This window comes from Mya arenaria, chromosome 10 (genome assembly GCF_026914265.1).
Source record: "Mya arenaria isolate MELC-2E11 chromosome 10, ASM2691426v1".
Taxonomy (NCBI): domain Eukaryota; kingdom Metazoa; phylum Mollusca; class Bivalvia; order Myida; family Myidae; genus Mya; species Mya arenaria.
In genome coordinates this window covers 61018223-61035762 of record NC_069131.1, presented here as the reverse complement: position 1 = coordinate 61035762, position 17540 = coordinate 61018223, and the positions used below count along the sequence as shown (strand labels likewise).

Sequence of the window (17540 nt, the reverse complement as noted above, 5' to 3'; positions counted from 1 at the left end):
GTGAACCACAATCAATGTTCGTCCGTTTTTGTGTTTCTATTTAGCAATATAAAAAATCCGTGATAACATTATCTTCTGCCTGGGAATGGTAAACGAAAAATTGTAAGCTGGGCAGTTAAAATAGTTTAAGAACTTCGTTTCAAGAGCACACCACAATTCATAGGCATTACTAGTATAGCGTTATCATTTGAAAACTATCATATTCGAACCATCATATATCTGAAGGGATCGGAGGAAAGGACGTTGTATCATCTTCATTTCACGTGTTGGCCAGACAAGGCAATACCAGACGATGTAACTGCGATGATAGAGTTCAGACAGCGTGTTCAGAGTACGCCGAGTACACTGAATGGACCAACTGTTGTGCATTGCAGGTTTGTACAAATATAACATATCAAAAGTCTATAGCTAGAGAAATATAGAAATATACAATTTTAACATACTTCCTATATCCTTACGATATCGGGTAACTATGTCGAAGTACTTTCATGTAAAGTATCATGTTTGAACAAATGGTTTACGCATATGGATGATGTATACGTTGGTACAAGTGCACTAATTCTTGAATAAATAATAATTTACTTGTTTAATGAAAATAATGTAAGTGTGTTTTTTTTGAATGACCAAACAAAATTCTAAGCGTATATTTCTTAAAATATGTATCTGAACGAAAAACAGTAAAGTCGTTGAGGAAAAAGCTATTACCTCGTTGATGATATATACTCGTATTTACGTGAAATAATGAGAAAATTATTATTTTCCTACCTGGAACTAGTTCTTAGAGCAGTAAGAGTTACCCTTGGTAATGAAGAAACTAAACTGTATCAAAGAGAAAAAAATGACATACTAAATAAAATAGATAAGATACTTGTTAATAAATTCTGAAAAAACAGGTTTGTATAATTTTGATGCACATACGAGTATGTTCTACTCTTACTTTACAGCGCAGGTGTCGGGAGAACAGGCACCTACATTGCTTTGGATATTCTGACGAAAGAAGGTGAAGCTGAGAAAGCCATAGACATTTCTGGGTGTGTCCACAAAATGCGTCAGAATAGGCCGAATATGGTTCAAACAATTGTAAGTTAATAGTTTGTATGAAGCTTACCCTGCTATTGCAAAACACTTTAACAAAGCGAATGCAATTGATGGGGTCTCTATTCTCCAATAAAAATTGATGCCTACGAATTAAGCAGATAATAATTCACTTTAGATATAAACCAAAACAAGAACATCCTATTAATTCATTTATGATTTGCAAAACTCCCGCGGATTGAAGACCACAAGTCATTACGTAGAAAGGCTTTGTTAAAAAATGCCTTTCCTCTGTTTTCACTGTTAAATGTGTTTTTTTTTAAAACTGGTACAAACTATACTACTGATGTTATCTATTTATAAACGTCATCTACAAACTAAAGATATATTGAAAACATTTAATTGGAACTGGTCGTTTGGAAAATGATCACCTTAATTATGCTGAAAAAGTCGAGTTATGGATAAGTTTACCAAATACATTATCATAAAGAAAATATTGAAAGCCGTCCTGCTAGGAAAAGAGTGTCATATTCTTGTTTCAGGGGCAGTATCAGTTTCTGCACACCGCCGTGGTTTACTCACTTACGTTCGACTGCAAACAAATCAAGGGAGAAAACTTCAACGAGTACATGAACAGACACTCAACACAAGTACTTAATACTCAGTTTAAGGTACAGTAAGTCAACCGAGGGTTTACATTTCAGTACATGTGAATAAATAAAATGAGTGAAGTGGATGCACGGTAACCTAGTTTTCATGTATCTGTTTCATTTGAATGATATGATACGTTATATCTACTTATTACAAATGTTCTCTAAGTAGAATTACTTATTAATGTATATCAGTTTTTATTTGAAACCTTTCTCAGGCAGTGAGCTTACGTTTTAAACCAAATTATAAGTAACCTTTTCATGAGACAGTCCGACAGTCCTAAGAAAAGGGACTTGAACTTTAGTCGTATTAGCTGTGCTAAGCTACACTAAGGTTATCCTTTGAATCCGTTGATTTAAGTTTGGATTTTATAAGAATAATGTAACCGCCTCATGATTGAAGTGGATGAAGTTTTTATTATATGAATAGTAAGGTTTTGCCATAAACAAGGTTGATATTTCTTATCAGTTACAAGCTTTAATATAGTGGTTTTTGTCATTTTCAAACATCAGGTCGAGTGCATTTCTTCAAAATAGTATAACTTTACTTTAAAATGGATTAAGTTTTGATTTCACTCACACTTTCGTTATCATTTAGTTATATAGGTATACAGTGTAAGACCGTATCTTTGCAGACGAAAATTATTATTAAATAATCAAAGCACTTAACAAAGAAGAACTTATAGCACATTAAGTAATGCACAGTTTTTATTTAGTAATGTGATTGTTCTAAAAGTAGGTTGCATACATTTCATAAAGTACGCCACTCACTAATAGTAAGTAATAAAGAGGTCTGCGCAAGCCGCAAATTCGTATATTATTATCCCATGATTCTATTGATTCCATGCACTTCCTTGCATAAATAAACTGCGACTCAGTCTGGCTCATGCTTCTGGCCAGACACTGCACGAGATAGTCTGTAAACGGGCATCAGGCAATAAACAAAGCTAGGACAAAAGGACTCCTTTTTTGAGTGATAATTCTTAATTTTAATATTGTGTTGTTTTTTTATATCTTCTCTGTATTGATGTTGAAAAGGAGAAATCTAGTCAGGACAGAAAATTCAGTCAATTCACATCAATCCGACACACGTGCCACTTACTTTCAAAGTGATCATTCTTAGTTCTCACCTTGTGGATTTTTGGTCTCCTATGTGTGTTGGCAATGGAAGTGCATCCCTGAACACTTGTTTTTACTCAGTCCTGTCAAAGACAGAGGGAGTTTGTACCAAATTGTCGCATTTCACGTTGGGTTATTCAAAACGCTGTTAATAAGTAAATGCATTAGTCCATTGGCTTTGGTGCTTTTCGAGGTCCTGAGAAATATAAAAGAGTGTAACAGAAGGCAGTTCTTTATAAATGCAAGTAGCACGAAAACGATGTTGAAATACGCCTCGCTGAAGTGTTTAAAGTATGTAAAATTTTGCGATTTCTTTAGCCAATTCAAAGTTTTTTCGATGCTTAGAATGTTAATCATCTTCTAATTTAACGACTAAAATACTTTAAATCATTTTTCGAATCATTGATTTTTAATCCAAAAGGCCATGAAGCAAGAGGAAAATTAAATACATAAATAGACCGCTAAAGAACGTTACACAAGATAGTGCCACCGTCGGTGAGAATTATCTGAAATACATTACAGTACCTCACATATCCGCGTGTACTGTTCTGTAAATGCATATTATTACATTTGCATCAATAAAATGATAATTCCTGTCTATGTCTGAACGATTTAAGGTAATTAATAATCTTCTTCTAATGATCTGTTTTTATTTCAGCATCTGCAGCAGACGCTCGAAACACGATCTAAAGATGAAACAGAAGCAGTGGAACGAAACAAACAGCACCTGAGCAAAAACAGAGCAAACGCCGATATCCCGGGTAAATTGCAAACATATATTACAGAAGTGTTCGTGTAGTTTTTAAACAAAATTTAGTCACAATTTACTTTTTAAATACATAACATATCATTCAAAGTTTGATAGAAATCGCCACAACGTAAATACGAATTATACATTTTAAACAATCTCTGTTGCTTATAAATTTGCTTTCGTGTAGGAAATGAAAACCGGCCAAGACTTTATCTTCATCTAAAACCAGGAGCGCCAGATTACATCAATGCTGTGTACATTCACGTAAGCGAGTTTTCATTAGTTCGGTCTTAACGTATTTTAAATTTCTTCAAACGTGCCGATTAATATATGTAATTTATCATCATGTGCTGGGTCTTGAAAAACATTTATGTCTTTTATGTAATAAAGTTCCTTAGTCATACGGATTGTGTTTGATCACATTTTGACAGAGCTTCAGAATGAAGAAACGCTACCTGGTAGCACAAACTCCACTTCCAGAGACAGTTATTGACTTTTTGACACTAGCTGTCCAAGAGAGGTGTTCGTGTATCGTCAGCTTCGAAGCTGATATGGAAAAACAAAAGGTAGGATTTATTGCCATGATCGTATTAACGTCAAACAATAGATAAATAGCCATTCATTAAGCCGGCAAATCACGAAATTAGTTCAATGAATTATAACATGTGGTAATCTTATCAGATTGCGAACGGGCGTTGAAAAACGATTCGTCTTAACCATATACCAAATATTACACAATATAATGCTGTTGAGTTAAATAATGTATGTGGTCAATATTGTGAATATTTCCATGTGGCTTTTGATTATTAAATAAAGTATCATACAACTCAATTTCTTTCTAATATCCTTCTTAATAACACATGGTGCAGAATATTGGAATATACTACCCTGCGGCCAACCAGGAAGTTTTAAAAAAGGGAACATTACAAGTCAGCTGCTCAAGAGAGGAAAATAAAACATTCTACGCCGAACGAACATTGACAATACAGCACAAAGGGGTAGGTTGTAGTGGTAACAATACATTCATTACTTCTCTTACTGAATCACTTCTAAACAAATGCACACTGATACACTGAAACTATAGGATATGACCATTCCTGTCCACTACTTTATAAAGTATATTTCCTATTGTAACACTGGCCTTTCAATTGCAGACAATTTGACGACAAACGTTGTTTGGACAATATTTGAACATTCAATACATCGTTTGAATAATTGATAAAAAACATAAACATTGGTGCAATTTACAATTGATTGTGTATTCAATGACAGTATAATTAAATGTCAACAACAGCTAACGTGTACAAGGTGACCATTTCAGACGAGCACTTATCGAACCATTCCACATCTTCAATTTACTGACTGGGATGAAATGGAGAACAAACCACGGTCAACCACAAACTTCCTGTCATTTCTGAACGTGATAGATGATGTCATGAAGCAGCAAGACGACGGACCGATATTGGTCCATTGCTTGTAAGTAAACATTGTGGGGTTTTTTTTAAGTTTAAGTGTCACCCTATTAACTTGTTGCTAATACACAACATCAAAAATGATCAATATTTTAGGTACGTGCAATTTTGGTTGCGAGAAATCTAGAAATGCACCAATAAAACATTAGGAAAGGCTAAACATACTATTGAAATTATATATCCAATTAATTGGTGTAACGAAATGTAACATGTTAGTATATCTTAGTAATTACAATTGTTGTAACTTGCACGTATTTCTTAGTTATAATGATATATTTCTAATGTCACGTGCATGACACATGTGATTTGTTATTAATATTGCCAGACTGCATACTTATTAAGGGGATAAGAAACTATAAGTATAGCTAGTAACCAGAATTTCGTTAACACAGTGACGGTGCGGGCAAGAGCGGTCTGTTCTGTGTGGTATCGTTGCTTCTCCACAAAATGGCGGTGGAACATGAAGTTAGTGTACTTAACGCAGTAAGGAAGGTCAAAACCACGCGGAGACTAGCGATCCCAAATCAGGTGAATAATTCATCTTATCAAACGTACCAAAACGAACAATATATACTACACATATAATACATCGTATCAATTTTGTTTCGTTCGAAAGACTCCAGATTTCGAGTTGATTGGAAGTCCCTTTATTAACGAAGTGTTATCAGCATATTACTTATTGTCCAATACATACATGGCAACGCATTTATGCTACAATTATATATGCATTAGACATTTTTGGTGAATTGAAGCATGTTTTCATTTGTATTACCAGGAACAATTTGTGTTCTGTCATGGCTGCGTTTCGGAATATCTTCGTTCGTTCGACGTATACGCCAACTTTAACGATGAAACGGGGCAACCTTAAAGTGCTGTCCAGTCGGCTGCCGAGTGTAAAACTGGAGATATTTAAGGATATAGACAATCTAAACAGTAGTATGAATGTTTGGCGCAGTCCATTGTACACACATTTATACAAAATTATGCAATAATTGAAAGATGACAGATGTAAGTTAAACTGTTAAATTCAATTTATTATTGAATATGTCTTATTATATTTGAGCTATAAACAAAACATGTCCCGTAAATGTATTGCTAAAAAAGGTAAACAAGCTCTAACTTCCACTTAAGCGTTCTTTATTATAAACATCAAATATATTTATTTTCGTGAAATGTTTACTCATTTACAGTACATGTAGCAAAACTGTAACTAGTTTCTATTGAACATAAAAATGCTAGTATGTATGGTTGTACTTTATTAAATGTTAAAACATCATTCGTCCTTAATTATCGTACATGTTGCACAAGATTCAATTAAAGAACATTTAATGCGTTAGTCATTTGGATTTTATTGATAACACGCGCACCCTAAAGTTCTATACATCATAATACCGACGGGAGTTCATCATACAAGGAAGTCTTCATGAACTACAATAGCCAAATAGAAGCAAACGTTACCATGTCTTCTGTTCAATATAAAGTACTAGTATTCAAGTTCAATATAATATGTCATTATAATATATTTTTGTTGAGATACATCATGACAAATCTAAAAACTTATTTTTGACCAATTCTATCGGCATAACTCATGTTGTCATTTTAATAGCTATTGATTTATGTTATTGTCTTCTTTGCGTAACATCTTTATACAATATTTTGCATGATATTTCATGGACAGCCATATGTTCAGCTTAATTTTTACATTTCACAATATTTTGATACGTGAATATTGCTACTAATAACAATGATTTAAACGATAATCAAGATTGGTATGAAATGGGTATATTTTATACTTATTTTAATGTCTTATACCCATTTCTCTTGCACAAACAAATATCATTATTCATTGTATAACATTTGTATAACGACTATCACACCGATCTGCAATTCCAAACGATTCAGTGAATTTGAGATTTCTTTTCTCCCTGCTCATTGATATTTTTCTTTGGACATAATAGGGCGTTAACAGTAACTGGAAGAGACATTTTTGACATTTGAAACATACTATATTATGATGTGGATCAGTAGGTCAGATCAGCCAAGGCAATCACAAACACTGCCAAGTTTATTCAAAAACAACCATAAAACCTAACGATGTAATCCAATTATAATTTGATATCATAAGTGTAATCACTTTGTTATTTTTTCTTGGAGAAATTTCAACATTAATATTATTATTATTAGGCTGGTTAGCATTACTTTACATTTGAAAGCAAAATGTGACTTCAGACATCAATTTTGAACATTATTAGGACGATCCAAATTATACCTGGCTTTCACGTTTATGTTTTTTTCATTGCACAGAAAGAGTTATTCTGTTGGTATAAATTGTATTGCCTTTTAAGTCTTGATAAACATATATAGGAGACAATGTTGACAATACTCATGTTTTGAATATAGTGTGAAGATCGGCTTTATGATTAAATGTCCTTCATTCCTTATCTCTAGCTATAACAGTGTAGTACAACTTCTCCTTAAATGTTCTGTTTTTTTTTTTTTGTTTTTTTTTACTGTTAGTTATCGTTATATAGTGTCAGACAATGTATGAATATGATAATTATAATTTATCAGAGAAGTTTATATTTGCGTATTTTATCAATAATATGAGTTTTTGTTCGTGTGTGTGTAATGTTTGGTCAACATACTAAGAAATTGACAGCTTAGTTTGTAATTTCCCCTAATACAAAAAAAAACTTTTAAATTATTTTCCGTTTCCTAATAATACAATGGAAACTCCAGGAACTTTGCTGCATATAACGCGTGAATATTTCCGTGTCAGCCCTTAATGACCGTTCCATAATTGTTATTATTAATTTAAGTGCTTATTAATATGTTTGGATGTTAGTCATTTGGATTTTAATTGATAACACAGGCACCCGTAAGTGCTATAATTCACATCACTGACACAATCTCTGTAAGTAGGCTCGATCATTTATTAAGTGATAAGTTGTTGCTTATATAAGTCCTATTTTACTGTTTTTTACTGTTAAGATTTTTACCAATTGCTCCTAATAACGATGATCTTTAGATAAGTGATGTGTGCACAGTAAGTGAGGTTTTCTTTGTGCAATTTCAACATTGATATCTGATTTATTATTCAGTATTAGGTTGGTTAGCATTAAATAAACTTGGAAGCAAAATGTGACATCAAACATATATTTCTATCATAATTATGACGTTACAAATTATATCTGCCAATCACATTTTCGTTGTTTGTCATGGTATTATTTGTAGTGCCTGTCAAGTCTGGATATATCTATAAGTAACTATATTTACATACTCGTTTATCGAATACAGTGTGAGCATATGTTTTGTGAGTTTCGTTTACCATGCTGTTTTAAGATACTAATTTACCAATTGATTGTATATAATTGTCTTTTTTCTTTATCATTTGCCATTACAGTGCAGTACAACTTCTCCTAAACTGTTCTTCTCTTTGTTTTGTTTAAATGTTTGTCGATGTTTTAAAGTTTCAGACAATTTATGAATATGTTAATCATTAGTAATCAGAGAAGTTATATTTGTGTATAATAACTATACTAAGCCTTGTTCCTGTGTGTTTAATGCTTGATCTACATATGCAATTGGTAGCGTATTTTTTTTTCCTTTATACTAATAAAACTTTTAAACTAAATGTTTCTAAACGTTTTTTTTTCTTTTCAAAATTAAACAATGGAAACTCCGGGAAAATTCCTGTATATAACGCGTGAATATTCCCGTGTTAGCCATCAACGTTAGTGTTACACATACACCATTACAATATTCACCCTTATCTAGTTCATCCATACATATACTTAGTTTAACGAAATTTTGTTGGCAGCTACATGCTTATAAAATTTCACGATCGAGTCGAGGTAGAACCCAAAAATGATGTTTATTTTGAACGGCATAGGGATTTTCTTCTGTTTTGCAAAAGATGTTTCTTAATTCGGCCTTTGGTTCACTGTTTTCGAAAAGGGTATAAATGTTTATACAATGATGTAAATCCATCATTCAATTGTCTCTCTTTAATCTCTCTTTACATAAAATGGTCGTAGAAAGCACGGCCCATACTTACAATAAGATACGTTTGATATTTATAGGCAGTAAAACATTTTTTCTTGAGACATTTATTACTCTTTACGAATCATACAATTATTTGAGAAATAAATCAATAGGTGTCATTATAATATTCCCAAATCTTAAACACTTCAATACAATAGTAATTTAGGTTTAAATGAATGGTTATATGTCAGCAAGTACAAACTCCCCTGTGACATATAATGTCCCTTTTTAGAACAAACAAACGTTGAGAACTGACGAAACTGCCAGGCAACAGGTATATGCAGACAATGGAGTACGTAATCCCGAACAATTAAAGGAATTACATGGGATGTTATAGATTTTATCAACGGTAGCAGGCCTTTCAAAACATCAAATTGAAAAGAAAATTGATGCAACATTAATAACAATGATAAAGCCATCTTGAACCTAGGACTGTATTTTCCTGTCATCTATGATAAGTATTTTGATATATTTTTTAAATGTTCTGATTCGAGCGTTTGAATTTAAAATGAATGTTAATAATAAACAATACAATTGTATACTTAATTATATTCCACAGCCTTCATATAAGGTTAGCATGCTAATAACAATTTGATACATTATCCTGAATTTGTTGTTTTAATATACAAACTACAATAATAAATTATGATATTAGTTATGTTAGGAGCCAACACATTAACGAATCAGAGTCGTATACGCATCTTCCCATACTAATTCATACTTGATGAAAAATATCTCAATTCATAAACCAGATAACAATATAAGAAATAATTATACTATCAAAACTGATATCATCTGGAATAGTCACATTATCTAACGATGATACTTTGCAAGTATAATTTGCAAACTCAAAATGAAAAAGAAGTACACGGATTTTAATAAAGATACATAGGCCACAGTTCGATATTATTGAAACTGTATTCCATCACATCTACTTAGCTATCATATTTGATAAATGTGCAAATCGCGGGGTGATTGGGTAAGATACTTCCTGTAAATCACAAACACAGTATGCTAACAACGTCTCCTTTTATGCAAGGTGTTTTCAATGTTACCAATGCAACATAATGCAGGTAGGGGTAAAAATCATCAATCAATATTATATTTGGTTTCATTTTTGAGATTTGTATATTAAGTAAAATCCATGTAGTAGCATCTTATTGTTGTAGTAGGTCAGCAATATAAGAGGTTTATTGGACCGATCTGTACAGCCATCAGATATTATTCTGAATCGTGTGTGTACTTCCTCGAAATGACTGATTGTGCGCAATGATAAGCAATAGCTGGTGTTTTAGCTTGGATGTTAGAGAATGCTACAAGTGTTTCAGTAGTCATGGGTTAAGGAAATACATCTTGCGCACAGGTGTCCCCAAATTTACGTTATGAGTCATTGTTGTGTCACGGTACACACCCACCCATGAGTATAGGTGTGCTTTATAGGGTACAATGGTTGAGAGTATATTCCCATTGTCTTTGTTTTTATCTACTGTAACACATTACCCTCCACATTACCACGGTAAAACGTAAATTGGCCGCTGTAGTTATATAATTACTTCACGGATAAACGTCAATGCTTTTCATTTAAACCGCACGCTATTGAATACGTTCCGTAACAATACGGTACGGAACAGTAACGTCACTTGCATTCCTCTTGAGTGGAAGTCAACACCGTGAAAAAATCAATTAATCGGTTTGTCGGCGCCTTAATTATTATTTATATCATGGCGTCGCTGTCATGTAACACCATTGTTACATTTTTTGTTCAAACAATATTGATATGTTTTTTGCAACATTACTTTGTACATAAATGTTCGAGAAAAGCGCATAAGCTATCATTATGGTGGTTTAGTGGTGCATATTTACTATTATTTTCATTGAGTTTAGTAGCTTTTTATATGCCTTTCGCATACTCTTGTTTGTTAAACGATTCCACTTCGCTTCTATTCTATCATTTATAAGGAAAAATGAAAATGTTTGTGTCAGGTTACTCAACATTGTGGTATGTCCCTTTAAGGAGATATGGCTTGCTGGTAAGCACGAAGGTTAAGAAATAACTACTAAGTACAATTATTTGAACAACCACTTTGTGTAATTAATTTGTGTAATCATAACAAAGTTCAAATTTGTTTAGGGTCTACACATTAAAAATCGTAGTTTTCGTTATTGTATAATTCTTCATAAAGTGTTTTGAAGAAATAGCTGTTTAATGAGCAAGAGAAAGTGATCAACTTCACTTTGAAGAATCAGAACTTATTGGATGATACATTCTCGCTTTCTTCCTAGTCTATCAATGGTTATGTTATTGAACCATCTGTTTGGACTAAGTCTCCAAAACAGATAAAAAATGTTAGTAAATGCGGGCCATGTACATATACCATTACCGTAAACAGCTCCTTTGTGTACCAATTTAATCTTAATTATGCTCGGAATACGAGTTTGAAAAATAGGAGAGGAGCTTACACTCATGTACACTTAACACATTTCATAATTAGTTACCAAGCACTTAACTAAATTAAAAAAACAATAAATAACATCATTAAAATAATTACTCATTTATATATAAATAAATCATGTGCAGCATATTTTTATGATCATATTCTTTATAGCTCGTGTAAGAAAATTGTTAACTTTATAACGATTATCCCTTGAATCAAAAGTTTAGGTAGAGATAAAGAGAAAACCCCCAGAGGAAACACACAATAAACACATTGTTATACAAATGATTGTTTTCTAAAGCCTGTTACAAATAAAAGCTAAACATCTCCAAGCATATCACAACGTTTATTATTTTCTATATACATATGAAATTATATTGGGATCTGAAAAGGTACCGATTAAAGTAATTCTTATTTCTAGGTAGATTTTAAATAAATGCCTATTAATCTCAATATTTCAGCTTAAACAAATGTATCAATGTAATAAGATATGGAAAATGATATTAAAATGCTGTTCACTAACGTTGCGTCTGCTATTTGCGGTATTATTCATTGCAAAACATTGACGGTAATTTAATGCAATAGTGGGTGTTTATGCATTTTAAAACCAATTTGCTATGTCTGATATTATCATCTTTATAACTCCAAAAGAAGCAACTCAGGTAACACAGAACATGCGTATGCAAATACATTCAGTACACCTTACTTTCAAGCAAGATCATGATGCCTCATTGCAATCAAGTGACACATAATTTATAAAACACCAAAATTTCCAACAGTGGTCGGTGCATTCTTGTAACCTTAAGTATGCAGGGGTAAGCAAATATGAGTCATCATTGTTGACTACCTGCAGTATGCAGGGTTTAATTATTGTCGGTTTATACTTGTAACCCTGAATATTAAGGGATTAACAAAGGAGGGAATAATTGTAGGCTGTCCGTATTATGCAGAGGACGACAAAATGGGGGGGGGGGGGGTAGTTATTGTCGGTTCATACATGCTACCTGAAGAATACAATGACAAAAAGGGTGTTTATTAAGGTCGGATAAGACTTGCTTTCAGTTGTATGCAGGGAATAGCAAAGGGAAATGTATGGTCTGCTCCCCGCAGTATGTAGGGGACGAAACAATGGGGATAATCATGACCAGCTCATTTTTGCTTTCCGCAATATGCAGGGGGCAACAAAATGGTGTTAATTATTGTCCGTTCATACCTGCTACCTGTAGTATATAGCGAAAAAAGGGGGTTTATTATGGTCGATTCATTATTGCTTCCCGTAGAATACAGAAGATGAAAAAGGGGATAATTATGATCGGTTTCCCATAGTTTGCAGCGGATGGCAAAGGGTGGGGGGGTCATTATTGTTGTCTCCCCGTAGTATGCAGTTGACGACAAATTAGGGTTATATATGATCGGCTCATTTGTGCTACCCGTCATTTGCAGTGGACAACAAAAGAGGAGGAATTATAGTCGGCTCACTCTTGCTGCCAACAGAACGCAGGGGACGACAAAATAAGGTTAAATTTGATCGGCTCCTTCTTGCTACCCGCCATACTCAGGGGACAACTAAAGAGGGTTAATTATAGTCGGCTCATTATTGCTACCAGTAGTATGCAGGGTACGACACAAAGGAGGTTAATAATGGTCGGCTCATTCTTGCAGCCCTGAATCATATGATCACCCTGAATCATGAGTTGACACTGTCTCCTAGGGTCACACTGACGTCTAAGGTTACACTTACTATTATGGTCAACCTGGCTACTATGGTTACACTGGATATTAAGGTCAACCTGACTCATATAGTCACCTTGACTACTTTGATCACCCTAACAACTATTGTCACCCAGACAACTATGACCACCCTGACAACTATGACCACCCTGACTACTATGGTCACCCTGACGACTATGTCCACCCTGACTACTATGGCAACCCTGACTCCTGTGGTCACTCTGACTACTATGGTCACCCTGACTACTATGGTCACCCTGGCTACTGTGGTCACTGACTACTATGGGTATCTAGACTACTTTTGTCGCCCTGACTACTTTGGCCACCATAACTACTATGATCACCTTCACTACTATGGTCACACTGACTACTATGGTCACCCTGATTACTATGGTCACACTGACTATTATGGTCACACTGACACAAATGGTCACCCTGACTACTATGGTCACCCTAACTACAATTGTCAGCCTAACTCCTTTGATCACCCTAACTACAATTGTCACCCTGACTCCCTTGGTCACTGTGCCTACAAGTGTCACTCTGACTCATATGGTCAACTGACTACAATGGCCACCCTAACTGCATTAGAGGAATTGAGGAGACTACCTTGTGCCTTTTTCTTTCTCAAAATATAATTTTCAATACATTGTCGTTGAAATAGTTTGTGTAGTATTGATTATATTTGCATATTCTTCGCAACACCAGGTATTTGATAACGACAATATGTTTTTTACCAATGAACGATTGCCATTGCATCATGATTGCATCGACAGCTGAAAAGATATCGGTTAACTGGATGTTGCAAATGAACATTTCTTCCCATTTATGACAGCTTGATATTTATGTTTAACCAGCCATTATTTACTTAGTCCTTATTTGTGAAAAGAAGGATCTTTCAAATATGAGTTTTTTTTGTATGTTCATTACTGATTTCATTTTTTTTTTTTTTTTGCTTTTCGTTAATTTTTCAGGAGAGGAAGAAAAATAACTATTTATTATTATTATGCAATCCATTTGACAAAACATACTGTATGGTTTCAGAAAGGAATATCGAACGTCTTTAAATATGCGCGGTTTATGTATTATACTATCTTTTGTTAAGTCATCATTTCAATTTCGTGAATGTTTAATTATACACTATCGTCTATGACTTATTGAACACTTTCATGAATATATTTTATAAAGGTGTTTGAATATTATTGTACTGAATAGCGTCTGCAGAAGTTTGAACGATGATAGAATAACACTACTCCGACTAACGCCATCGTGTTCGCTTAAACACTGTTTTTTTAATATAACATTCAATATACACAATCTGTAAAAAAATACCAAAACAGTAGACTAGTCATAGCCGCATCGTACAATCCACACATAAAATAAATGAAAAGGAACCTTTGGATCGTATGTCTAAATGCGATAAAAATGTACGTTAGTGTATTATATATGTACGCTTACCTTAAAGTTCTTTGTTCACAGGTAGCAGGCTTGGCCGTGCAGTTGTTGCACGTCTATGGTCTAAATGTCTTTGATCTGGGCTCTTCATCTTCATCAACGCCAGCATCATCATCAGAAGGCCGGATCAGCTTTAGCCTGTCGGACTTGAAGAGAAGCAGCAGCAGCAGCAGAAGAAGCAACAATGTTTGAAAGCAGCAGTAGTAGGAGCAGCAGTAAAATTAGTGTCAGTAGTAGCGAGTATGTGCAGGGCACCAGTACTGATCCACATTGCAGCCTGTGTAACAGTATTTTAAGTTGTAACGACAGCAGTAGCAGCAGTAGCGGCAGTAGCGGCAGCGAAGGACGTTAAATTGCACAACAACGCCCCTACCGTTGACCACAGCAACACGAAGGCAACAACATGAAAAACAAGAACACACACTAATTATAAATTAAGAATATTTTACTTCAATCTTTATTACCATGAAATGGGAAGTGATTTTTGATAATACATGTTTGTGAAATGGTTAACATTTTTAACTGTTAACCTTTTGGAAAGAAAATCCCTTGAACCCAACTATCGGTACAAAACAAATATGTTCATTCAAAGGCTGCCTTATTTAAATATAATCCTTAACAGTGTTTAGTACGTGAACTTGTTCAAGAGAAGCCAAATAAGGAAAACATTTCAAACGTATTCTTGCAATAGTTGTCAAATATAAAAGTGTTTGCAACGTTAGACAATCCAATTATTAAAAACAGTGACAAAATATTGGACCTAACACTGAATCAAACGTGAAGACAAAATGATTGTCACAACTATCACCTGTCAGTTATGTCAAACTGTTTTTTTTTCTAACAAAATTTAGTTTTGATAATGAACGGGAAGGTTTAAGAATTTGACGTTTAATTGAAAAAACGGTACAAACATATCCTACACCCAACATTCGTGCTTAAAATTATGTATTACGCTGGCGCTTCATGAACATCTGGAAGGGAACAAGAAATTGACGTACAAAATGGATTATCTTTCGGAAAGCAACCCCATTTCCTCCTAAATTAAACATATGATTTAAATGTGGTTGGAGTTCGTCAGGGTCCTCATTCAAGAAAATGTCAGCTATTTTAGAATCAGGTCAAAAACATAACATTCTGTTATATCGAGTTCAATTGCACAAACTTTGGGGGAAGGGGTGTGATCAAAGGGCGAGTACCCATTTTCCATTGAACCACTAGCTACAGACCTAATGCTATACGGCAAGGATATGTCACTAGTCATCACATAATACGAATACACATATTTATTCACCGAGTTAGTTAAAACTGAGTATTTATCATTACATAATGGCAAGTGGCAGGTTCTTTTTATCATATGTTTTTTCCTGTAAAAATTGCAAAACATGTTACTGTTTCATCTGATCTTCTGATTTGCCGAATACTAAAATGCAATGCCTTCTTTCATGCTACATGCATGGCAGAAATGTAGTTCCCCCGTCCAACGCGAGAGATTATCCAATATGGTTATTGTCGCGATATAATACGAAGTTCTCGTCCAGTTATCGAGTGACCTACATTTGTAACTTGTGCGATTGATGCGAAAACCGCAGCACTCCTCAAGCGTAACACCTTGGACCGTTCCCATGTTTGTGTAGCGGATGAAGTGGCCATTGTTACTGCATAAACAGCGGCCCGTAACCATTTGCACAAGCTAATAAATTAAAATGAAACTGTTTAAAACCGCTTAAACTTATGTTTATCGTTGTATAAAAAAATGCTTGAGTTAAGATAGGCATATGGATTATCATACTATTTAGTTCCCTTCCCCCCCAAAAAAAATAATAAATAAATAATAAATGAACTATGTGTATAATGATAAAACAGGGTAGAAAACAAAATGCTGATTTTTCTTCCTAGGATCTTTATTATAAAGATACGCATGCGCAGCAATGGCGCACAATTTTAAAATCTTGGTAAAATAAGTGGAAAATTTGGAGTTAAACAAGGATAAAAAGGACGTAATGAGTGTTTGATTATATGTATGACTTATTGGATATACCTGTGTTGATGTATGTGATTATAGTGTAAATCGGATTACGCATAGACGGATTATCAGTGTTTATGGGGAAACGAAACAGGAGTAACACATCTCCCGCGAGTGCACAGGTAACGGACACACCAAAGAGACTAAACATGTCACAAACAAGCCCTTCCGTTTTTACGAACGGACATTTGATTCAAAATGGACAAGCCTGTTTTTTACAACCAGGAACTCTAAATTATGGGCAATACACATTGGGTACAACTGGGCTTTCACCTGGGACAGGTCAAACTATTGGACAGGTACCCGGTACACCAATATCACAACAAAGTCAGGTGACTGTAGATCCCTTCACAATACTTTTACAGCGTCTAGACAGGCTCGAGGGCAGATTGGGCGGATTAGATACGATCCAGTCATCGCTTAACACCGTTATAAGCAGACTAGACAGTACGGATAAGAAGATTAAAGACTTCGAACAAAGGCTATCAGATGTTGAGAAAAGTCGGCAGTTTGATACCGAAACCGTTGATGCCATTACAACAAAACAGAAAGAAATAGAACAGCTCACAACTAGGCTCAAAACTTTAGAATCGGAAAAGGCGACAAGTAACGAACTCATGTACAAACTTAAATGTGATGAGCTTAAGAACAATTTGTTGTTCTTCCGTGTTGAGGATTCAAACACAGAGTCGTACGAACACGATCGTACGAATAGCATTTTTACGATCATAGAGAACAAAATGCAGATAGAAGGTGCCAAAGAGAGGATCAAACTTCAAACCGAGAGAATGGGGAGATATAAAGCAGGAAGCACCAGGCCGGTGC

The 17540-nt window shown here is 34.4% G+C and overlaps 1 protein-coding gene across 1 annotated transcript in view; it reads left to right on the top strand.

Moving 5' to 3' along the window:
• The window catches only part of LOC128205875 (uncharacterized), a 36593-nt gene extending 27928 nt beyond the window's left edge, over window positions 1-8665 (top strand). Inside the window, exons 14-23 of the mRNA XM_052907908.1 lie at window positions 226-374; window positions 945-1080; window positions 1578-1706; window positions 3463-3565; window positions 3743-3819; window positions 3987-4121; window positions 4425-4553; window positions 4877-5031; window positions 5420-5555; window positions 5803-8665. Coding sequence (XP_052763868.1) covers window positions 226-374; window positions 945-1080; window positions 1578-1706; window positions 3463-3565; window positions 3743-3819; window positions 3987-4121; window positions 4425-4553; window positions 4877-5031; window positions 5420-5555; window positions 5803-5895 — 1242 coding nt within the window. The 3' untranslated portion in view covers window positions 5896-8665. The remainder of the gene's footprint in view (window positions 1-225; window positions 375-944; window positions 1081-1577; window positions 1707-3462; window positions 3566-3742; window positions 3820-3986; window positions 4122-4424; window positions 4554-4876; window positions 5032-5419; window positions 5556-5802) is intronic.
• Window positions 8666-17540: the final 8875 nt, after the last annotated feature.